Source organism: Neofelis nebulosa, chromosome X (assembly GCF_028018385.1).
Source record: "Neofelis nebulosa isolate mNeoNeb1 chromosome X, mNeoNeb1.pri, whole genome shotgun sequence".
Lineage (NCBI taxonomy): Eukaryota > Metazoa > Chordata > Mammalia > Carnivora > Felidae > Neofelis > Neofelis nebulosa.
Genome location: NC_080800.1, coordinates 10,527,300 through 10,552,388, shown reverse-complemented (window position 1 = coordinate 10,552,388; position 25,089 = coordinate 10,527,300). Strand labels below are relative to the sequence as shown.

General features: G+C 44.3%; 1 protein-coding gene across 9 annotated transcripts in view; it reads right to left on the bottom strand.

Annotated features, from left to right (window-relative positions):
• Positions 1-25,089, bottom strand: part of OFD1 (OFD1 centriole and centriolar satellite protein) — an 81,148-nt gene that overhangs the window by 17,598 nt on the left and 38,461 nt on the right. For 2 of the 9 annotated variants that reach the window (XM_058714030.1, XM_058714028.1), the window contains 10 exons: positions 24,431-24,529; positions 20,048-20,248; positions 18,018-18,086; positions 17,900-17,930; positions 10,299-10,406; positions 8,184-8,320; positions 7,504-7,677; positions 5,350-5,456; positions 3,444-3,563; positions 943-1,016 (listed from right to left, as the gene is read on the bottom strand). In XM_058714030.1, the coding sequence (XP_058570013.1) occupies positions 943-1,016; positions 3,444-3,563; positions 5,350-5,456; positions 7,504-7,677; positions 8,184-8,320; positions 10,299-10,406; positions 17,900-17,930; positions 18,018-18,086; positions 20,048-20,248; positions 24,431-24,523 (1,114 nt within the window). In that variant the 5' untranslated portion in view covers positions 24,524-24,529. Of the gene's footprint in view, positions 1-942; positions 1,017-3,443; positions 3,564-5,349; positions 5,457-7,503; positions 7,678-8,183; positions 8,321-10,298; positions 10,407-17,899; positions 17,931-18,017; positions 18,090-20,047; positions 20,249-24,430; positions 24,530-24,714; positions 25,078-25,089 lie in introns of those variants that run through there. The other 7 variants (XR_009257229.1, XM_058714031.1, XM_058714027.1 and 4 more) reach the window with 7 other exon arrangements.

The following is a 25,089-nucleotide window of genomic DNA, read 5'->3' as shown; positions in this document are numbered from 1 at the left end:
TCTGTATTTACGATTTTGTCATTTTCACTTCATCTCACACGGTCTATGGAGATGTAACATCAAAACCCTGATTTGCCGAACGCGTGACAGCACATAGAAGTATCAGCCTCCACGGGCTAGCTGCGAGCAGATGTACACGGGGTGACCTCGCCGGTCAGCATCAAGTGCTTAGCCCTGGTTTACTCCCAAGAGTCCATTTGAAATCGCCACTAGAAGTTTAACTTCTTTTCATCGACAAATTCCCAGAAATATATTAAGATGTCAAGTATCCCAAAGACTAAAAAATTATCCAGCTTTCCTACTCTTGGGCTAATGTATTCAAGAATTTAAGGGATTACAGGTCAAGTAGGGACGCCTGGGTCACTCTGTTGGTTAAGCATCCGACTCTTGGTTTTGGGTCAGATCGTCATCTCACAGTTCCAGGAGTTTGATCCCCGCATCGGGCTCTGCACTGACAGTGTGGAGCCTACTTGGGGTTCCTTTCTCGCTCAAATAAAAAAACTTACCAAAAAAAGATTCTATGTCACGTGAAAATATCATGAAGCATACAAATACATTAGAAGTAGAAGAAATAAACTAGATCACAGGGACAGAGAAGTTACAATTTTCCGGAAGTAAAAATTGTAGTGTCTCGTGGTTAAGAGTATTTACCCGATGGCAAAAAGTCGCTGCCACTTTCTTGATAGTCACATCTATCAAAATACACTGAAAGAAAGTTGGATAAAATCCTGCTTGTGAATCACTAACCTTTGCGAATATATGAAAGGTTAAACGTAAAGATTCACAAAAATGTATTAAAAAACCAATTTTGTAAGATTAATAAAAACCATGTACTTTTTGCAGTAACACCAGGTGTAAACGCTAGGTTTTTTAGAATACAGAACAGGCACTCGCAAGCTAACAGCCTCTGTCACAGTGAACACAGCTCGTCCCCAGAGTCACCTTTATTCTTCCTTTCATCTTCTATCAGCCTGTGAGTTCTAGCAATATAGTTGTCCTGGAGTTCAAGTTGATACCTGCAGGTCAGAAAAACTAAAATGAGCTTGTCATTCTCCTGGATGGACTATCAATACCCGAGCTTATCTACGGGACCGGGGCACCGAAAGTGACCACATGCAAACCTCAGACCCTCTCAAGAAGAGAGCCAAGGATCTGAATTCCAAACGTGAAAGGTCTGGAGAACTGTTGCGATCCTGTAAATTCGGTCCCCAAACTCAATCACACACAACGAAGGGTCCTGTTGTTGCGAGGTCACCAAGCACAATTATTTCTCCCTTGGTCTCGACCGACACCAAGAAGTCAATTAAGTTAAACTTCCGGTGTGGGTGACGGGCCCTAAATCCCAAATGATAACCAAGTCGGTCACTTGCAATTCACCTGTCCTGTCTCTCTTCCCTCAGAGAGGAACTTTTGCCCTTAGGGGCTGAGCACAGTCCTGACGGCCGACCGCCAACAGCGTGAGATCTGAATTAGAGACACCCAGGGGCGCCTGGATGGCGCAGTCGGTTAAGCGTCCGACTTCAGCCAGGTCACAATCTCGCAGTCCGTGAGTTCGAGCCCCGCGTCAGGCTCTGGGCTGATGGCTCGGAGCCTGGAGCCTGTTTCCGATTCTGTGTCTCCCTCTCTCTCTGCCCCTCCCCCGTTCATGCTCTGTCTCTCTCTGTCCCAAAAATAAATAAAAAACGTTGAAAAAAAAAATTTAAAAGAGACACCCAAAGGCTCATCTTACGGGGTTTCAGCCACCTCCACCAGCTGTTGCCAACTGACTTTGCGGTTCAGAGGTCAGAGAAAACAGAGAGGCACTCCCATGATGTCCCCCCAAATTCAACACTGGCTGAAACCACAGAAGGACACCCGAGGCCTCCAAGGACACACCAAGACAAACGATACCCAACAGTTCTCTGTATCCACGGCTATGCTGAATTCACATGTACGTGTTTCATTTATTCTGCATTTAATGACTAGAGCTACTTCAGTGTTCACTAGTAGGTTAGAGGAGTGGACATAAAATACGTACTAAAATCCATTGTTTCAAAAGTCATACAATGAAAATGGTGTTTAAGTTTTGTTTTTAATTAGACAGAGACAGAGACAGACAGAATCCCTAACAGGCTCCACACTGTCCGCGCAGAGCCCGACGTGGTGCTCAAACTCACCAACCATGAGATCATGAACTGAGCTGAAGTCAGATGCTTAACCGACTGGGCCACCCAGACGCCGCCTACTTATCTTTAACAGCAGTTTTTATTTTTTTTATTTTTTTATTTTTAAAATTTTTTTTCAACATTTTTTATTTATTTTTGGGACAGAGAGAGACAGAGCATGAACGGGGGAGGGGCAGAGAGAGAGGGAGACACAGAATCGGAAACAGGCTCCAGGCTCCGAGCCATCAGCCCAGAGCCTGACGCGGGGCTCGAACTCACGGACCGCGAGATCGTGACCTGGCTGAAGTCGGACGCTTAACCGACTGCGCCACCCAGGTGCCCCAACAGCAGTTTTTAAAAACCACCTCCAGGGGAGCCTGAGTGGCTCAGTTGATTGAGCATCTGACTTTGGCTCCGGTCATGGTCTCATGGTTCATGAGTTTGAGCCCCATGTCAGGCTCTGTGCCGACAGCTCAGAGCCTGGAGCCTGCTTCAGATTCTGGGTCTGTCTCCGTCTCCATCTCTCTCTCTCTCTCTCTCTGCCCCCTCCCCTGCTTGTCCTCATTCTCTCAAAAGTAAAATAGCCTCCAGAAACCTTTGCAGGTATGATGTAATGGCACAATGACAAATTAAGAGCAAGGCAATAAAAATGAGGTCAATTACTAATAAATACCCTGAGAAGCCGAGTTGAATCCTCTCTTCACTACACATGCATTTACTATTAACTGAGCATTTATTAATTTCAATGTTATGACTTCTTGGCTGTGCAAAATGAGCAAGTCGTAAAGTGCCCTAACAACTTAAAACAAACCACAGGCACTCAGGAAGTGTCAGAGAAGCTAGGAGTAAGAATGAGAGATGCCTGGGTGGGCTCAGTGTGTTGAGTGTCCAACTTTGGCTTAGGTCATGACCTTGTGGTTCAGGAGTTTGAGCCCTGTGTTGGGCTCTGAGCTGACAGTTCAGCGCCTGGAGCCTGCTTTGGATTCCGGGTCCCCCCTCTCTGCTGCTCCTCCTGCTTGCACTCTGTCTTGCTTTCTCAAAAACAAATGTTAAAAACAATTTTTTTTTTTTTTTTTTTTTTTTTTTTTTTGTCAAATGAGCAGAGCAGGCTATTCTCTGTACCTTTTTAAACCCATCTTAAATGCTCACAGGAAAGGCTGGGCTACCAATGACAACATAGATGTTTTTCAACCCTCAGTTTTGCCATCAACCATTGGCTCTATCTACTTCATCAGCGTGGCCATGTTTCCAGCAGCTTAATTCAAACACGGGATTTCTTTAACAAGGCCAAGCAATTACTTGAGCAGCTCATTCTTGAGCTTTTGGTCATAGGTCTCCTCGATATTCTGGACATTCAACTCCCGTTTCCTAAGGGCGTCAGTTGCTCTTTTATTTTTTTCTTCTTGTAGCCGTTGAGCCCTGCAATTAGCCAAAGAGAAAGAAAGCAGGTAAGAAAACCCCAACATCTGAAGTAACACATTCAGAGGGAAAGAGACGCCTTGTGTTTTTAGCTCCGGAGTAAAACCTTTACAAGGCTTCCTTGCTGGGAAGTGAACTGAAAGAGCCAGAAGTCCCTCTACTTTACCAACTTCAGCTCATCAGCTAGCAGATGGCACCTGGCTAAGGGGAGTGTCAATGTGTGGTGACCAAAGTGGTTTCTTACTTTTCTACACTTACAGGAGAAAACCCACACTCAAAAAGGGGGTACAGGGGATCAAGGGCCACAATCAACTGAGGGGTCAAAGAAGGATGCTTTTAGTCACAAAGCCACAAAGCCAACTTTAGTGTACCTTAAGTGTTTGTTTCTTCTAGAATATTATTTCTAACTGTGAGACTTAACTGATTGGCCCCTAACAATTAGAGGTACAAGATTCGTTTTTGGCATTCAATCATCTATTGACTGAAGAGGCCGAAAACGGAAGATGGGTCCATCAGAACCTCCACATTCGAAGAATGGAGTGCTTTTCGTGGGGAGACCTTCAAACACCTACAAAACCCATTCCAGAGCCAGGAATCAGGTTCACAGGCACTTAGACCAAACCACAGGGATGGGAGGGCTCCCAGCCAAGCATAAAGGCTTGGTGTTAGAGCTCCCTCTGCTGCCCCATCTGTACAGCAAAGGACGAGTAAATCCATTCACTTCACTTAATGTGCTTACAAGAGAGAAGCAGGGCAAACAGAGGTTAAAGAAGTGGTTACATAATCATGATTATACAATCCAGAATCTGCCCAAACTTTGTCCCTTTTCTTTTCTCTCACATTAGCAAACTGCCACTTGAGAATTTCCAAAGAGAGTAAGGTAGGAAGAAATCAAATGAACAGAACCTACGTAAATAAAAAACATTAATAAAGAAACACAAACCTCTTAAATAAAATAGGGTTCCTGGAATATTTCGAGTTTCAAGACGCCAAATGGGAAAGAAAGCTTAATTCCACCCACTACAGACTGGGGAGCTTGCTCTTAATCCCAGCTGAGATTTGAAGGATACATATGTGAGCACTTAGGGAAAGGAACACACACACCAAGAGAAATGGTCTCACCCAGGGGTGCCTGGGTGGCTCAGCGTGTGGCTAAGCGTCCGACTTTGGCTCAGGTCCTAACCGTGCAGTTCAGGAGTTCAAGCCCCTGGTCAGGCTCTGTGCTGACAGCCAAGAGCCCGGAGCCTGCTTCAGATTCTGTCTCCCTCTCTCTCTGCCCCTCCGCAATTGGTACTAAGAAGAAAAAAAAAAACAAACAAACAAACAAAAAAAAAAAAAAACAAAACCCACCACCAGTAGTTTCTTCGCCCAGTAGGAGTTGAGTCGGAGCCACCGTCTTCCCCCTCCCCCGACAGCAGCAGTGCAGGAGAGGGCAGCAGGTCCAGGTATCTGGAATTGTTACTTTGCACACATGCAGCTACTGGATGTGAATGACCGGATGTAAATGAGAAACATGGCATTTGTTCAAGCATTATCAGCTTCTTCAAGTCACGTGTCTGGTCATACTGTAGCCCGATGATGGCGTCTCACTCTGCTTTTCATTCTAATGTGTACTAGTTCATAAGTGAAACCCTAGTCTTTCTCTTCTTTTGTGCCTTTTAAAGTAGGTGGGATCCCCTTTACAAGTGAACACTCTATTTGGCAGTTAACATCAGACTATTAAGACGTGTATTTAGTTCTTCTGAATCGTCATTCTGAATATCCCAAACGAACACACGTTACTTACAATTCAAAAGCTTCCATTCTTTGTTTCAGCTCTGCTTCTCTGCCTCTTAGCATGTCTATATCTTTGAGGAGAAGTTGTCTCTGAGCATAAATCTCCTTGGTTTCAATCTGTGTACAGAAGCATTAGTTTTCAGCAAGCAAGCTAAAGAAGATACAACAGATCCGAACTAATATAGTGCTTCCTCGATTCCAGAGAACTACAGATACTTAGGGTTACAATTTCACTTTCAAGAGGTTCCAATTCAGCATACTCTTTTTGCCTATTTAGCCACCCAAACATGCATTCCCTCCTTCAATGACTGGCCCCATTAGCATATATTCCTAACATCTCTGCTCTGTTTAATCTACCTAACTGACATCTCCCAGACACTTAACATTTCGACAAGTGCGTCAGCAAGAAAAGGACATGAAATGTGCATGTAGCAATAAGAGTTCCAAAGAATAGAATGCCCCTGGTTCTGTCGTCTCAAAGTTTCAGTTCATAGGTCATTCTGACTCGGTTAACAAGCTGAATGAACGGGCCACGCTTCCATTTGTGTGTTCGCTGAGCAAGGCTTCACAGAGTACCTGGCATGTGTCTAACAGCACACTCAGAACTAGAGAAAGACGAACAGGCAGAGTTCCCATCTTTCCAAAAGTCAGTGTAGTCAGGGAAAGCGAAATTACACACTAGGATGTGATGACTTTTATAACTAAAATACTTCAGGACTGTGGCAGGAACAGGACCTGAGGGAGTCAGTCAGGGAAGGCATTACAAGGAAGGGACACAGAAGCTGGATTTGAAGGCCAAGAGGGTTTCATCGGGGGCACAAGAAGGGTATTGCAGGTAGCGGAATAAAGCCAGGATGCTTGGCATGAGGATGGCCATCTTGTCCAGAGCCTTAAGAGAAGCAGCGAACTCAATGAATATTCTGGTCTGGTAACTGATCTGAACTAGTCAGTCACCCATCTTGAGGATGCAGTTGTTAACGTAAACATCCAATCGTCTCAAAGACAGTGGCTCCAACATTGATTTTTTTCTAAAAGCCCCATCACCAGAAACGGTACACGAAATCATAGGACATGACTGGGTCTTTCTGAGCAGCTGTAATCAAGGGTGGGCGCTGGGAGGGAGCCCTCCAACTTTCGAGGCCTCCACACAGCAGCGCTTCTGGCTGGACACAGCAAACAGTGTCCCGAATCCAGGCTCATCTAAGACAGCCCCTTGGGAAAGGAACCAGTTTTTCCTCAAAGAGTGGACCCCATCCCTCCTGCCACTCCTCACCCTTTCCACTTCCTGTCCAGTCACTTTCCGGGAGAAATCGAATGACCACCTTCCACAATCCTAGACTCCGCAATTCCAGGGACCCTCAACCCCTGTGACCCAAGGGCATCATATTGCATTTTGTTTCTAGTCTTCACGTGACATCTCAACCCGCAGCCCTGTCCTATGGGCCCACGCTTACTCTTCCATCTATCAGTGTCCCGACATCTTGTCCTGGATGCCTCCGAGAACACCACACAGCCCTGTCTCCCCCCCCCCCCCCCAAGCCCCCCTGGGGTAGTAGCCGCCCACCATCCCCTCCGACCCCTTTCACCACCCCACCGAACCCCAATGTCCTCAAGAGGCTGCCCTTCTCAAGCCAAGTAAACTCAGCTCCGTCAGGTCCACTGCCCAAGCGCCTCGGTCTTCCTGCCCTCGCTAACCTGACTGTACCACACCAACTGCCTACAAGCACCTGGTTGGGTCCACTTCGGCTGCGGGATGCCCGTGTCACGGCCAGGGCCTCCACACAGCTCCGCCAGTCCGGCCTGCTTCGGAGGGCTGCTCGGCCCCCACCCCCACGCAGCCATTCCACACCGATCCTCTCCTTGAGGCTGCCCCCCAACCCTCCCATCTGCCCGAGAGGAGGGAGCGTATTCAGCGGGGAGTTTCGCCCGCTCCCAACATGGAAGCTAGCACCCGCAGTCCCTTCCTCCCAGCGCTCTCGGGGGAGGAAGTCTCCATAACCTTTTCAAGGCCAGTCCTACCACTTGTGCTCTTGACCTCCATCCCTCATACACCTGTAGGGCTTGATCTTGGCTAACCAACTGTCACAACCCACTCTAGGGCCTGAAGCCCATCTACAAACAGCCGCAGGAAATAGACACCTGGCAAAGAATTGTAAAGTCTTACCTCTTGGTGCTTCTGAATTCTCTCAAAAGCCAACTTCTCCCGAGAAATAAGGGCGTCAGATTTTGCTCGACAAGCTCTCTCCAATTCGTTCCGGAACTCAGCCAATTCCCTCTCAGACTTTCTTTTCTCTTCCATCTTAATTTTTGCTACTTCAGTATCTTTAAAATACTTTAACTGCCAATCGATCACCAATTATTGTAAATACCAAAACTACACTAAGAAAATAACTTCTCTCTTCAGGGTTAGGTTTAACACTAATGCTCTAATATACTTAGTTTAACTCATTTTTACTTTCATCTCATTCACTGTACCTGTAGGATTCACTCAAAAGGCATAAAAAATGACATCAGTTGGAAAGAAAAATCATGCGTAACAGTGTATCACATTTGTTAATAGAAATTCTCTATTTTTCCCCCCTATACCCAAGATGAAGACATCATAGGACACCTGGGTGGCTCAGTTGGTGAAACGCCTGACTTCTTGATTTCGGCTCAGTTCATGATCTCATGGTTCTTGAGCTCGAGCCCTGAGTCAGGTTCTATGCTGACAGCGTGGAGCCTGCTAAGGATTCTCTCTCCCCTTCTCTCAGCCCCTCCCCTGCTTACATTTGCTCTTAAACCTTTTTTTTTTTTTTTTTTAAAAGACATTCAAGACAAGCACAGCAACAAGATACAGCTCACCTTTTGACACATTTCTGCCCGAAGCTGCTGTTCTATTTCTCTTTTATATTCATTTAACTTTACTTCTAAGCATTCTAACTTTGGACGCTGAGGGTAAGCACCTGCAAACTGATCATCAATAAGCTGAAGCTTCTCCACTGTTAAAACAACAACACAGGAAGTTAGCATAGGGAACTGCTGTCAGTTGAGCAAGAGGCTGGAGCTCTGTTCAAAAGCACAGAGTATACTTAGGGGCAACGGGAAGGATGTCTGCAATTTACTTTGAAACGCCACAAAATTAAGATGGATTAATGGATGGGTCGGATAAGCGATCAGGCAAGGAGGACACAAATTTACCGGGTAAGTCTAGGTACACAAGTGTTCACTGTACAACCGTTTCCACCATTCCTTACATCGGAAATTCTCACCATCCAATGTCAGGGGGAAAGAAAGCCAAGAGTGCAACTTAAGTCAGAAAACACTGGCATCTCTTCCCAGTCCCTAAGTGCCAAGGCAGAGAGTGCTTTTATTGGACTGTGGTTAAAGTCGACTGACACGTTCAAAACACAGACCTTAAAATAAATCAAAGATCACGTATTTTGACTCCTCTGCTTTGCAGAGAAGGAAGCAGATGCCCATATAGTTTAAGTGAGTCCCACAGGGCTAAGCAACTGTGTAAGGGCAGGATTGGGGCTGCAAGCTCGTCTGTTGCTGGGCTGTCGTTCTAGTGCTCTCTCCAGTAGACCCACAGCCCCCACAACAGCTGCGGGCCAGCAACAACCGACCACAAACCCGGACTTGCAGGATGAGCTCAATCGTGGAGAACACCACCCGCCAAAAAGGATGCACCGGACAAGGCGGCTGACACAAGTGGTTTGAAGAGATTGGCAGCGTCCGTCTTTTTAGAGAATTTTCAACAGGTTTTCCATTTACTTTTCTGGGTTTTCCAAATGCTTTACAATTGTGTCGTCCAATACAGGACTCTCTAGCCACACGTGGCCATGGAGTACATGAAGTGGGACCAGTTCAAATTGAGAGGTGCTTTAAGTGTAAAAGACACACCAGGTTTCAAGGATGGAGTATGGAAATTTTATATAGAATAATCTCATTTATTGTTTTCTGGATCAATTACATGTTGGAATATTTTGGACATACTGGGTTAAATAAATTATATTAAAATAAATTCACCTGTCTCCCGCCCCCCCCATGGCTACTAGAAAATTAACAGTTACACATGTGGCTATTTTTGGACAGTACTTCTCTAGAATAAGCATATACCATGCTCCCAATGGAATAAAACCTAGGACAAAATGAAGGCCTCATCATATAGCTTATGTTTTACTAATAACAGACTTCTCTTTTTACTGGTTAAAAGTACTATTCTCCTTAAGACTCAGGAGGTGCCAAGAAACTGATTAATCATGTAATTTTAGAAAAATTTGGACTCTAGGGGTGCCTGGGTGGCTCAGTTGGTTAAGCGTCCAACTTCGGCTCAGGTCACGATCTCCCGGTTTAGGAGTTTGATCCCCGCGTCGTCATGCTCTGTGCAGATAGCTCCAAGCCTGGGGCCTGCTTCAGATTCTGTGTCTCCCTTCCTCTGCCTATCTCCTGCTCATGCTCCCTCCCCCACCCTCCCCCTCCCTCCCCCTCTCTCTCAAAAATAAGTTTTTAAAAATTAAAAAAAAAAAAAAAATTTGGATTCTACTATCCCGTTCTGACCCAGAAGGAACGTTTCCAAGTTGCGCTTCCTCTGGGGACCCCCATTTCCTCAGCTCTAAACCAAAGGGATACGCCACTGACTTCTCTAGTTTTCTCCACAAGGCACACAGTCAAGGATTTCCTCACTTAGTGGCCATAAATTCAAGTTAGAGGAAACCTAGAGAAGAACCTCCCAGTTATGAGAGGTTGAACCCAACACACAGAGGAGCACGTGGGCCTTCAGAGAGGGGAGGGTGGCGCGGGCGAGCGGTCCTGGCCGCCTCCCGCGAGGCTTCCGGAGGAAGCAGGCACCTGTGCCCCCTGCGGCTTGCACCCCTCCCAGTCAAGGAACAGACCCATAGTACAGCACATCAGGTCCTTTCCTTCACTCGAGGAGAAGACAGAAACGTTAAAATTCTGAAGGGGAGCCACAGTTACCAAGTGAGTCTTGGCCAGGCAACGTGGAACTTGTCTGAGTTCCCACATCACAGCTCGCTCTGGACTGATGATACTCTGCCACTTCTTTTAAAAACTCCATGAGAAAACCTACAAGACACAAAGTGCATAATACAGTTTCGGCGTGGAACTTTTTTCCATTCAACCATTGCATCAACCCTGTTTCTAAGATCTTGGCTTTTAAACATTATCCTTTCTTACATTCTAGATCTTCTAAGAATAATTTCTAAGGAAAGGACTTTGCAAACATGACACACAACCTAGAAGCAATAACGAGCAGTATCAATCTCACAACATAAGAATTAGAAACCTAGATGGCACGAAATCAAGTCAAAAGACAAGTGATACACTGCAACAAAGTACTCGCGAGGATGTGGAGACAGGAGTAATTTTCATAATATCAAAGAGCTGTTACAAGTCAAAAAAAATGGAGAAATTAGACAAGACATGGACCAAGTTTATACAAAAAAAAGTCAGATCAATAGGATCTGCACTGGTGCAGCTGCTCTGGAGGACAGTGTAGAGGTTCCTCAAAAAACTAAAAATTAAACTACCCCATGACCCAGCAATTCCAATACTAGGTATTTATCCAAAGGACACAAAAATGCTGATTCACAGGGGCACACGCACCCCAATGTTTATAGCAGCGCTATCACCAACAGCCCAATTATGTAAAGAGCCCAAAGGTCCATCAACTGACAAAGACGGTGGGGTGTGTGTGTGTGTGTAATATTACACACAATGGAATATTACTTGGTGATCAAACAAGAATCAAATCTTTCCGTTTCCAACAACGTGGATGAAACTAGAGCGTATTATGGAAAGAGCCTAAATGTCCATCAACTGATGAATGGATAAAGAGGTTGTGGTTTGTATGTACAATAGAATACCACTTGGAAACGACAAAGAATGAAATCTGGCCTTTTGTAGCAACGTGGATGGAACTGGAGTGTTATGCTAAGTGAAATAAGTCATACAGAGAAAGACAGAGACCGTATGTTTTCACTCTCATGTGGATCCTGAGAAACTTGACAGAAGACCATGGGGGAAGGGAAGGAAAAAAAAAAAAAAAAGTTGGGGCGCCTGGGTGGCGCAGTCGGTTAAGCCTCTGACTTCAGCCAGGTCACGATCTCGCGGTCTGTGAGTTCGAGCCCCGCGTCAGGCTCTGGGCTGATGGCTCGGAGCCTGGAGCCTGTTTCCGATTCCGTGTCTCCCTCTCTCTCTGCCCCTCCCCCGTTCATGCTCTGTCTCTCTCGGTCCCAAAAATAAATAAAAAACGTTGAAAAAAAAAAATTAAAAAAAGAAAAAAAGTTAGGGAGGGAACCGAATCATAAGAGACTGAAAAACTGAGAATAAAGTGAGGGGTGGGAGGGAGGGGAAAGTGGGTAATGGGCATTGAGGAAGGCACCTGTTGGGATGAGCACTGGGTGTTGTATGGAAACCAATTTGACAATAAATTTTGTATCAAAAAAAATAAAAAAACTAGAGTGTATTATGCTAAGCAAAATAATCAGTCAGAGAAAGACCAATACATGATCTCACACACATGGAATTTAAGAAACACATGAACAAAGGGGAAGGGAAGGAGAAAGAAAATAAAAACACAAGGAGGCAAACCATCAGAGTGGTTTTTTTTTTGTTTTTTTTGTTTTTTTTTTAAGTTTCTTTGGAGAGACAAAGTGCAAGTGGTGGCACAGAGACAGTGAGAGAGAACTTCCAGCAGGCCCCACGCTGTCAGTGCAGACCCAGATGCGGGGCTCGAACTCACAAACCTAAGATTATGACTGGAGCTAAAACTAAGAGTCAGATGCTTAACCAACTGACAGAGCCACCCAGGTGCCCCAAGATTTTTTTTTTTTAATGTCTATTTTTGAGAAAGAGAAACATGGCACAAGTGAGGTGAGGGGCACAGAGAGGAAGTCAGAATCCCAAACAGGTTCTGCGCCATCAGCACAGAGCCCAATGCGGGGCTTGATCTCATGACCGTGACATCCTGACCTTAGCTAAAACCCAGAGTTGGACACTTAACCGAATGAGCCACCCAAGCACCCCACCATAAGGGATTCTTCAAGACAGAGAACGGAGGGTGGCTGGAGGGGAGATGGGTGGGGAGATGGGCTAAATGAGCGACGGGCATGAAGGAGGACACTTGCTGGGATGAGCATTAGGTGTTGTATGTTAAGTGATGCATCACTGGGTTCTACTCCTGAAATCAGTATTACACTCTCGGTTACCTAACTTCAATTCAAATAAAGTTAAAAAAAATAATAATAAAGGCCATAGATAAAAAACAGCTAACCTCATACTCAATGTATGTAAACAACTGAGCGCTTCTAAGATCAGGAAAAACAAGGATGTCCTCTCTCACCACTTTGATTCAACATAGTACTCAAAGTCCTTGCCACAGCCATTGGACAAAAAAACATCCAAATTGGTAAGAAGTAAAACTGTCACTATTTACAGATGTCATGATAGTATACACAGAAAACTTCAAAGACTCCACCAAAAAGACACTAGCACCGATAAATGAATTCAGTGATGTCACAGGATACAAAGTTAATATACAGAAATCTGTTGCACCTCTATACAGTAATAATCAAGTAGCAAAAAAATGCCATTTACCATTGCACCAAAAAAAAAAAAAAAATTATATATACACACACACACACACACCTGTAAGTAAACCTAACCAAGGAGCTGAAAGACCTACACTATGAAAACCCTAAAACACAGATGAAAGAATCGAAGATGACACCAACAGAAAATATTCTGTGCTCAGGGACTCAGAGAACCAGTACTGTTAACATGTCAATGTTACCCAAAGCAATTTACAGACGCCATGCAATCTCGGTCAAAATACCAACAGCATTTTTCACAGAACTGGACTACCACTAAAATTTGTATGGAACCACGAAAGACTCCTGAAGAGCCAAAACAACCTTGAGGTAAAAGAACAAAGCTGGAGATACCACAATTCCTGATTGCAAGATGTACCCCAAAGCTGTCGTAATCAAAACAGTAACGCAGTGGCACGACAACAGGCACATAGATGAACAGAGAGCCCAGAAATAAACCCACGCACGTATGGTCAATTAATCTACAACAAAGGAGGCAAGAGTATACACCAGGGGGATAAAGCAGTCTCTTCAGCAAATGGTGTTGGGGAAACTGGATGGCTACATGCAAAACAATAAAAGTGGACCACTTTTCTTACACCACAAATAAAAATAAGCTCAAAATGAATTAAAGTCCTAAATGTGAGAGCTGCAATCACAAAATTCCTAGAAAACATAGGCAGTAATATCTTTGACATCAACTGTAGATAAGTGTTTTTCTAGATAGTTCTTGCTTCCTTCGCCTGAAGAGGCCTATCAGGACTACAAAATAGTGAGCTTTGGCACAGCAAAGAAAACCATCAACAAAACAAAAAAGCAACCTACTGAATGGCAGAAGATATTTGTAAATGATCTATCCAGTAAGGAGTTAATATCCAAGATATATAAAGGACTCCTACAATCCAACACAAAAACCAATCAACAAACGAGTCAAGGACCTGAATACACACTTTTCCAAAGATATTCAGATGGCCAACAGACTCACGAAAAAAAGGCTCAACATCACTCACCATTAGGGAAATGCAAATCAAAACCACAGTGAGAGATCAATCACCTCACACCTATCAGAGCAGCTAAAACCAAAAAACACAAGAAACTAATGCTGGTGAGGATGTGGAGAAAAAGGAGTCCTCTTGCACTGCTGGTGGGAATGCAAACTGGTGCAGCCACTGTGGAAAACAGTATGGAGGTTCCTCAAAAAGTTAAAAATAGGAGTGCCTGGGTGGCTCAGTTAAAGAACGTCCGACTCGATCTCAGCTCAGGTCATGATCTCATAGTTGTGAGATCGAGCCTCCTGTTGGGCTCCACACTGGGTGTGGAGCCTACTTGGGATTCTCTCTCCCCCTGTTCCTCCCCTGCTCACATGCATGTGCTCTACCCAAAGGAAAAAAAAAAAGTTAAAAATAGAATTACCATATGTTCCAGTAATTCCACTACTGGGTATTTGTGCAAAGAAAACGAACGCTAACTTGAAAAGACATATGCATCCCTAGGTTTACAGCAGCATTGTTTACAACGGATAGATGTGGTATCTAAGTGTGTGTGCACACACGCACAGACGGGGGGACACACACAGTGGAATTATCACTCAGCCATAAGAACAAAATTGGGGTGCCTGGGTGGCTCCGTCGGTTAAGCGTCCAACTTTGGCTTAGGTAATGATGGGTCTGTGGGTTGAAGCCTCAAGTCAGGCTCTGTGGTGACAGCTCGGAGCCTGGAGCCTGCTTCAGATTCTGTGTGTCCCTCTCTCTCTGCCCCTCCCCCTCTCATGCTGTGTCTTTCGCTCTCGAAAATAAATACACATTAAATGAACAATTAGGAGCTTTAGGATCTTCCAACAGTTGAAAGGACTCAGCTTCTGCATGAACGAAGGTAAAGGCCTCCCACCTCCCTTTTCCCCAAGATTTCCAAGTCTGGTTTTCACTTCCTCTCATTAGACATACACTTGCAATTCGTCTCTGGCTCATCTGCTCATCCTCTCTTGCCCGTTTCTCTCCCCCCCCCCCAGTCAGCCAGCCCGTTCTCTCCTCACACCTTCCTGCTACTCTTATGCTCAGGCATGCCTGCTCTGCCTCTGGAGACAAGGTAGACATGCCGCAGGAACTTTCTCGGAGATGCTGCAGTAGGGTCATCTTTCCAGAGGTGCTCCTCCCCCTCGCTCACTGTAACGGTCATCACCGTTTCCCAGGTCTGCAGGGCTTCTCATGGGTCCTAACTGGTTCCACTTCCCCTCTCCCCTCCCCGTATGCATACCCCTCTGAGAAGGATTGCTCTGGTCTCCCCATTTATTCAACTGTTCTAGCTTTGGCCCTTAGGAGCTCCTTCACAGTGCCTTCCCCCCCCCACCCCCTTATTAAGCATTTCCCTATGTCTAGCATTAGACAACACTCCGGGCTCCTCTTGTACCTTCTCTGCCCCAGTCCTACAATCAGTCATCGCTCTGGGGAGCCCTGGTTCCTATTATGGAATGGTCTTCGAAACCCTATCAGTGTTCCAAACCGGGCACTAGGTGTGCACACAGTTACTAGGGTGTCCTTGCTTCTAGGCCCTCTCAGCCTGCACAACGAAAGTTGAGTGTTCTACGAACCCGTGCAGATACATTGATCTATAGAGATCCTCTGCATATGTATGAAGCTAAACCTGAGCTCACAGTGAGGGGTCTAACAAACCCACTATCACACACATCATTCTAGCCTCCTCCCCTTACCCAACTGTAAAATCACACTCTAACAGGGAGAAACTTGGCTCTCGCCCTCTACTATCCATTGCGTTAGTTGTCCAAATCCAGCATCCATGTACAATGGTTTCAGAGCAGTTAACCAGTACCCCCATGAGCCAGCTATCACTCCACATCCAGGGCCTATATACAGTTTCATTTGCCTTTAGTCATAAAATCTTCATTTCCAATGTTGAGGAGCTCAGCATCGTTTCTTCTCCTTGGGGGGTGGGGGGACTGGGGTTAGGACAGACCATTTTGTCACTGTCTGCAATCCATCCTGGGGCACCTGACCTCCTAAAATTGCATACATTAAGCTTCACCCTTTATGCCAGGAGGTTCTACAGGCTCGGACCACTATAGTGCTACATAGATCCTACCACGATCATAGGAAACACACTCGCTTAAGAAATTCCCTGTGCTTCACCTATTCAACCTTCAACACCCCCATTCCGCCAAATCCCTGGCAACCACCGATCCGTTCAGCAGCTCTACACTTATGCCTTTTTCAGAAAATCATATATGAAATCACGCAATATGTACCCTTTACGGACCGGCCCCTTTCCCTAACAAAATGCATTTAAAGGTAGTTTGTTTTTGCATGGATTAACAGTGCAAAATACCGTCATCAAAATCCTCATTAGTATTCCCTTGTCTGGATGCACCTCAGTTTCTTTATCCACCCCTCTTAGTGACATTTTGATTGCTCCCCATTTCTGGCCATCACTATCAAGTACCACAAACATTCCTATCGGGGACCTACGTGGACCTAAGTTTTCGAGTCAGTTGGGTAAATACCTAGGAGCATCACTGTTGGATGGGAAGAGTATGCTTAGCTTTGTGAGAAAACACCCATCTGTCAGAGTGGTTATACCATTTCTTAAGATCCCTTCAGGCCCCAAGTTTCCTTCCCACAGAGTTAAGCTACAGATACCCACTATATACCTGAGGCCCGTGCTATCCAGTATGACCACTATTCACGTGTGGCTACTGCAACTTAACAGTCAGTTCGTTAGCCACGCTAGCCACATTTCAACCCTTCAACAGCCACACGTGGCTAGCTCTATCAGATGCACAGGGATAGCCACGCGCTCCCATATCAGATGGCACAGGGAGAGCCATTCCCATGACTACAGAAAATTTACATGGAACAGTACTGCCTCGGCATATAGAATACAGGATCACTTACCATACTCAACTTCAGTATGGATGCCCTACTTTGCAGGCACTCTAGGAGGTCTTGTGATCTGATTCACTCATCCTCTGCTGACATCACTCCCAAGAGACTAGGCAATTCAGTCACAGACTAATAGTTGGCAGAAGGTAAATACTCAAATGTTTGCCGAATGCTAAGTTTGAAAAGAACGCCCGACTGGGGAGGATAGCAATGCCGGCGACAGACAAAACCCAGGGGCACACCAACACGAAAGGGCCGTTACATAACGTTACGGGTTATTCAAAAGACCTAAAGACTATGTATTACAGGCAAGTTACCAGCCGAAGTTCATGCTACGAAGTCCGTAGGCAAGTCCAGCCCACAGTCTGTACCCGTGGCAGTTATAGAATGGCCTCTAGGATGGTTCTTATCAAGGCCAAAATTAAAGCAGTTTACCAGGCCCATATCAACAGTTAATAAATATTTATGTAACACTACTAACCAGTTATTTCATTCTTTAAGCAATTAATTTTTAAGTTGTACTTTATAGACATGTACTTTATCAAGGAGGAGGTCTAGGATACAAAGATACCTAGAGCCTTAACACTGTCTGGGTGTGGGGCAATGTTCCCAACAGTGGGTATGTTTACAAAAAGTACCTTGCAGATCATTTGTGGGGCTGTATCAACTACTGTCTACAGTGGGTTTTTTGTGTGCGAGTATCTAAGAGTAATTAAGAGGACTGAAATTTGGAGAAGTGATGTACATTGGTCAAATTAGATCTTTTTTTTTAAAAGCTAGGGTATTGGGGCACCTGGCTGGCTCAGATGGTGGGAGCGTGCCACTCCCGCTGTCAGGGTTTTAAGTTCGAGCCCCATGTTAGGGGAAGAGATTACTTAAAAAAATAAAATCTGTAAAAAAACAAAAAAAAACAAAAAACAAAAAACAAAATAAATAACAAGGTATTGTCACAGCAGGGAAAATCAAATTCCAATTCAATTCCCTACTCTTACCCCTCAAGATTACTTTCAGAGTTTTACAGGATAAAGTACATGACAAAAATGTTGCTATTTTCTACATATATGAAGGCTCCTACCTTTTTTGTTTTTGTTATCAAATCCTGACATCTGTTAAAAGAAAATATTTTACCTTTATTCAACTGTTCAGTTACAATTAACAGACCAAGGCAGATTATAACAACTCAACAGTCCTACCAGTGATTTGTAGAGACCGGATTCAGGGTTGATTTTGAGGAGTTCTAACAGATCTTGCATAGTAAATACCTTAAAGAAAAAAAAATTAAGTAGACATTTTACACTGATGTTTAAGCGATAAATTAGGATGTTCTTAAAGTTTAAGAATCACACTAACAACGTAAAACTGAAGCGCTTTCTTATACTATTGATAACCTATTCAAGTCACAAGGATAAAATATTTTTCCCCATCACAGAATTAACCTCCAAATACTTCACAAAGATAATGGGTCTAACAAATGGTTAATGCCTTACAGATTGCACTCAAATATCTGATGAACCAACGAACACACGTGTGAATCCCAGGGTCTTTCAATGGTAATCAAGTTTTTAAAATACTACTGGTTCAAAATACCAAGTTTTACCGTCTTTACAACCATGACTGACAAAAGCCTATCTAAAATAGTTTTAAACATTTTGGGTGGCTATTCTTAATCTGTATTTCTACTACAACACGCATCATGTACTAGGACTTCCCTCGGAACACTGACAGGGTTTTCCTTTCAGGAAAATATTCTGCACGGCATTTTACAGTAAACACCTTTAAGTATATGAGCAGGTTAACTATTGCTGGAACAGCTATGTAACTGCCTATTACTCATGCAACATGCCCAACTGGGTCATGTAATTAGAAACTTCAGGGCACCTGGCTGGCTCAGTCGGTAGAACACGTGACTCTTGTTCTCGGGGTCTTGAGTTCAAGCCCCACGTTAGGCACAGAGCTTCCTTTAAACAAACAACAGGGGCTCCCGAGTGGCTCGGTCTGTTAAGCATCTGACTTCGGCTCAGGTCATGAGGTCACAGTGCCTGGGTTCGAGCCCCGTGTCAGGCTTTGCGCTGACAGCCCGGAGCGTGCTGGGGATTCTCGATCTTCCTCTGTCCCTCCCCAGCTTGTGTGTGCACGCATGCTCTCTCATGCTCTCTCAGACATAAACTTTAAAAAGTAACAAAAAAACAAAAAAGCTTAAAGATTGAGGGACCCAAAAAGAACTCCTAATGTTAATAAAATTTGGTCGTTAATAAAGCATATTAAGATTCTCAAATACTAACACTGTTCTTATTTTGTTAAAACCTCTTAATAGGAAGCTTTTGGACAATTATCGACAAGATCAAGAGTAAAAACACAGAGACAACACCAACCGTTAAACTATGGACTTCAGTGAAGATGTGACCATGTAGGTCCCACTGTGGAAATGTATCTAAGTATGTTGCTAGTAGGGGAGGCTGTGCACGAGTGGGAGCAAGGAGCACATGGGGTACCTTCCTTTCTGCTCAATTTTGCTCTGAACCTCAACTGCTCTAAAAAAATTAAGTCTATTAAAAAAAATAGGCAGTTTGCTGTATCAACCCTTAATATCAAGCAGGGCTAGATTTCTCTACCATTCCCATTGAACAGAAAGTCATTAGGAAAGTGGTAAAAACAGGTGTTTTAGTATTTGAGCATGCCACATATTTTTATAAATGATTGTACCCTTCACTTCTCTAGTGTAATCCCAAGGAATGTAAGTATCTGCAGAGACTTAGTAAAAAGAGCATGTTTTAGAGATCTAGATTTACTGCCCAGCATCGTTATTTACAAATCACGTGACCTTGAGCAAACTACTTCACCTCTCCAGAGGCTGGTTCCTCCTCCACAATGCAGAGGATACCTGTGGTGTCGCCACGACGGTGACAAGCTTCCAACCGTCAACATAAATGGCAACTCTGCGTCTTAGACTACACAGATCGGGAGACCAATTCTAGCTCCAAAACTTAGTGACTGCACATCATGATTTTACCCAAGACTAACGGAGCTTCCATGGAATTGGTAACGATATACCATCTAGTACAGTACTCCTTTGTTCCTTTACAGAATGTAGGACGGGAACTCAAAGATGAGGGAGAAATGGATGTAGCTAGCCAAGGAACACTCGGCTATTACGCAGCACTTACTATTACCTAGAAAGAAGCTGTTAACAGAAAATTCAAAAACAGAAGACTCAACACTTTACCTTTTCTTTGGCCACACCAGTTTCCGGAAAGAAAACAGAAAGCGAATACTCATAGCCACATCTCTTCAAGTGATCTGCCACCAGAGAGTTAGAGGTGCCTATCAGGAGGGCACTCCCTTCCACTGGAACGGACTGGAGCTGCACCTCTTCGTTCACGACAGGGTGCATCAATTCATGAATCAGCTGCTTCCGGAGTTGTGTCTAGCTCAAACAACCAAAACCAAACAGGAGGGAAAACGTTTTGAGCAGAATCGCTCAACTGGAGTTATACAGGATTGACCCATGCATTAGAGTCCTCATTTCCAGTATGGTTCTAGGTCCAGGACCCAAAGTCAGGAGCCTTCCCCTGTACATGGTCTTACCCTGTGACACAAGTAGCCCACGGGGTTCTGAAAAAGAAACTTGTTTCACAGCTTCTGAGCTCAACTGGTGGTCAGCCCAACGCAGGCAGATTCTAACTTCACTTCCCCAGGAGCCCATCTCAGCAGTTTTTAAATCAGGCTATCAAGTAGAGGAGACAATTCTGCCCATTTCTCACCTCTGTGGACTGTTGGAACGTACGAAAATATCGGGCATATTGGTTAGTTAAAATAAAGTTGAGTTCCCATAAGGGAAATCACATATGCAAGTGAAATGAGTCAACCCCAAAACTTACTAAGATGTACTTTCCCATCGAGTATTTACATCTCAAGACACTCAAGTACAGGAATTCTCACTTTGTGAGAAAGTTAGGGTTCAAAAGCAGGTCAGTTTCTCAAGGTTTTAACACTAATGTTATTCATTTGGGCTTTAACAAAACTCCCTAAGTTACTCAGACTACTGGTATTTGTTCTCCTGTTTTGCATATCATCTGGAAACCTACAATTGGACTGAGCTTAAGAGTATGCTGCCTGGGGCGGGGGGATGGGCTAAATGGGTAAGGGGCATTAAGCAATCTACTCCTATAATCATTGTTGCACTATATGCTAACTAATTTGGACGTAAATTTTAAAAAATAAAAATTACAGGGGCGCCTGGGTGGCGCAGTCGGTTGAGCGTCCGACTTCAGCCAGGTCACGATCTCGCGGTCCGTGAGTTCGAGCCCCGCGTCGGGCTCTGGGCTGACGGCTCGGAGCCTGGAGCCTGTTTCCGATTCTGTGTCTCCCTCTCTCTCTGCCCCTCCCCCGTTCATGCTCTGTCTCTCTCTGTCCCCAAAATAAATAAAAAACGTTGAAAAAAAAATTTTTTTAAAAAAAATAAATAAATAAAAATTACAAAAAAAAAAAAGTACGCTGCCTGGGGGGGCGCCTGGTATCTCAGTCGGTTAAGCGTCCTACTTAAGCTCAGGTCATGATCTCATGGTTCCTGAGTTCGAGCCCCATGTCGGGCTCTGTGCTGACAGCTCAGAGCCTGAAGCCTGCTTCAGATTCTGTCTCTCCCTCTCTCTCTGCCCCTCCCCCACTCACGCTCTGTGGCTCTCAAAAATAAACATTACAAAAAGATAGTAAAAAAAAAACAAAAAAAACAAAGTATGCCACCTAGACTTGTGGGATTCAGCAGTAGATATTCCCTAATCAACTCATATTAATAGAATCCAAGAAACCAATTGAGTTCTTGTACCTCTTTTATCCTTCAGCTCAAGGGTAGAACGGTAGGTCATTACCAGTATAGAACAGGACTTAGTACACACCTCAAGTCCCACAGTAAAACAAGACATTTTTACTCAGAGTACACATGCCCTGCTTCATCTAGTGTAGCTCAGTAACAGAAATAGAACGAGAAATTATAGCATCCTCCACCAGTTAAATTTAGAGGTGATTTAATGAGATTTATAACATACTGAGTAACCTATTTAGACCCAGCTTCATTAATATAATGATTTAGGGGGTCTTGCACACAAGTACTAAAATAGGATAAAATTTAGAGAAGGGATAGAAGCAGAAAGTAAAATTAAGCTGGGGGGGGGCGGGGAGAAGAGGGCATTACAGATGAATCCCCAACTCAACAAACACAAAAGCACGCCAACCAGCCCTTGCTGGAAGAATTGCAAAACTGGCCGGGAGCTCTCCAGCAGCCAATGAGAAAAGGGAAATCCATTCAGAATTCATGTTCCTACAACAGAAGTAAGTACAATTATTGTGGGTGAGGAAGAGTAGGGACTTGTGGATCCTCAGTATATCTGCCTCACAAGTTAACAGTAGACTCAAAGTAAGGAACAAGAGTTGATAAAGCCCATTTAAGAGATCCAACTTTGTACTTCACCGCAAATACAAATTCTTTTCAAATACCCAAAGGGAATGTGAATTAGGCCGCTAAAAAATTCAGTGGGTTTTAAGAATTAAAACTCACTCAAGCCACAGTCATTGAATGCAGAAAATAAAAATGACCTTAGACTTAGGAGGTAAAAATCTGTCTTGCCATTGCTTAGGCTGGAATAGAACCTGACAGCCAGCTGCAAAAAAGTAAACAGTAGGTCTCCAGCAGATACACTCCATTTGTAAAGTGAACAAGGCTAGCATAATCCTGATACCAAACCCAAACCGGGACAGCTTAAAAAGGTTCAGGACAGATTAGTATCAGTTGTGACTCTAGATCTGAAATAAAACACCCTCAAATCAAATCCAGAAGTAGCGTTAAGAGAAAATATGGCTTGGCCAGGAATCCAAGGACCATGCCACATTAGAAAGCGTATTAACGCATCATATATGACAATTCCAAGTGGGTTAAAGATTTAACTGTTTAAAAAAAAGGGGGGCTCTTTAAAAACTTAAGAGGTGAATATCCATTTTAGTGGAGAAGAACTGAGAATAATCAGCAAAAAAAAAAAAAATAACAGATTTGGCCATATTAAAAATATAACATCAGGATTTTTAGAACCAAGTTAAAATTGAACACCGAGATAATGTATTGCTGCAAAACTGGAACACAGGTTAAGTTTCTATTAAAAGAAAACGCCCCAGGGGGGGATGGGCAAGGAACAGAAGCTGCCAATCCACAAAAAAACATGAATATCCAGAAAATATGTGCAACCTCAATAATCAAAGGAATATTAAAATAAGGGTTTTCTGGGGCACCTGGGTGGCTGCGGTGGTTGGGCATCCAACTTTGATTCAAGTCATGATCGCACCATTCCCAGGTTTGAGCCCCAAGTCAGGCTCTGTGCTGAAGGCTCAGAGCCTGGAACCGATTTTAGATTTTGTCTGTCTGCCCCTCGCCCGCTCAAAAATAAGCATTAAAGAAGACTTTTAAAATAAGGGTTTTCCAATGTTTAAAAAAAAGTCATTGTAGCATTCAAGAAATAAGCATTACCAAGTTGCTGGTGAAATATATACTATTACTACCTTTCTAGAAAAAGACTCCTACCAAGAGCCTTAAAACTGCTCATCCTTTTGAGTCAGTAATGCCACTTAACCTATCCTAGACCAAAAAAAGACAATTGAAAGAATGTGTACACCTGGGTAGAAGGTACATCTTCAACAGGGGCCTGCTCCATAAATTACCCACACATTCAGACAGGCCTGTTATCATTGAAAATGAGGATTTCAAGGAACTTTCGAGGACACAGGAAAATGTTCACTACATAACATTAAAAAGGAGGGGTGCCTGGCAGGCTCAGTCAGAGCGTGGGACTCCGAGTCTCCGGTTTGTGGGTTCGAGCCCTGCATCGGGTATAGAGATTACTTAAAAATAAAGTCTTTAAAAAACAAAACCACAATTAGCGGTTGTGTTACAGATGACCTTCCTCCATGTTTTTCTCTCTCAGGTGAATCTAAAGCTTGAGGTTACCAAAACAATGAGGGAGAAAGATTTTTTAAGAAGCTCACTTTTCCCTAGTTTGTCTTTTTAAATATAAAATATACTTTTGAAATGTATACAATGAAAACACGTAAGCTAATCCTACTCCTTGCTGTTCATACAATGCGTACTAATATTTGCCGCCCAAATAGTAATACATTTCAATCCACCTTAAGGAAGAAATTTCTCATTCCCTAAATTATTCTATGGTAAGCAGTACACTTAATGTTTCCTGTAGAATGCCAATATCCCTTATTCAAAAGGGAGTACTATTACAAAACCACTTAGTCATTCAGGACTTGCAAGCTAGATTTATAAACCGAGTCCAACTTTACCAAAATGTGTTCCTTTTATAGTTACCTGCCACTACCTTAATGTCAGTCCGGTAAATCTATTATTTGAATAAGCCCTTTTAAGACGGCTCAAACTCTACACCATCTTCAAGACTTCTGTTCCAGAACAAAGAGTTTTGCAGGAACGTACAAAGGTAACTCACCAATACAATCTATGTCCTATTTTTAAAACCCAAAACCTGGATAGGTTTAAATGGGGACTACCGGTTACACGATTACACTCGTCAAAGTTATGTGACAGGCCCAAAACGGATACCTTGAGCGTGTCCAGTATACCCCGATCCTTAAACGTCTGGTATAGCTTTTTTCGCAGTTCATCTTGACTCAACACGTCAGATGTGGGGGGCATGGCGAACTGGAAAAAAGAATGGTTACGGGTTACCCGGCGGGAGGAGGAACCATGAATTTCTGACGACAGACTAGTGGCCTCCGGGGAAACCCTAAGAGGCCAAGCGGGAAGGAGGAGAGAAGAAGCTATAAAGAAAGCAAACAAGAGGCCACGTTTCCGCTGGTCCCCGAGGAGGAGGCCAGTGTAGGTACCTGAGACATCAGGTGCCGGCTTCCCCGCCAAGCCCCCTCCAGCCCGGGCTGCCTCGGCCCAAGTCGAGAGCCAGCCCCAGCTGCAGGCTCAGGACGAGGCGAATCCTTGCCTTCGGAGCCCATGCTCTGCCTGGGTGCGGGGGGAAAAAGGAAGGCAGTCGGGAACGACAAAAACGTTCAACGGTTTAATCGGCCTCCCGCTCTGAACCAGGAACTCCGGCAAACACGCACTTCCTTTCCCCCGAGGTTCTCACGGGTGGGCGGGGCCGCGGTTCACGCGCGGCTTTCCCACGCAGCTGGAGGGCGGGGACCGGTAGTGAGGCAACGAGAGAAAACGAGGTACGACCAGGGTTCGCCCGGCTCAGCGCTGATCCC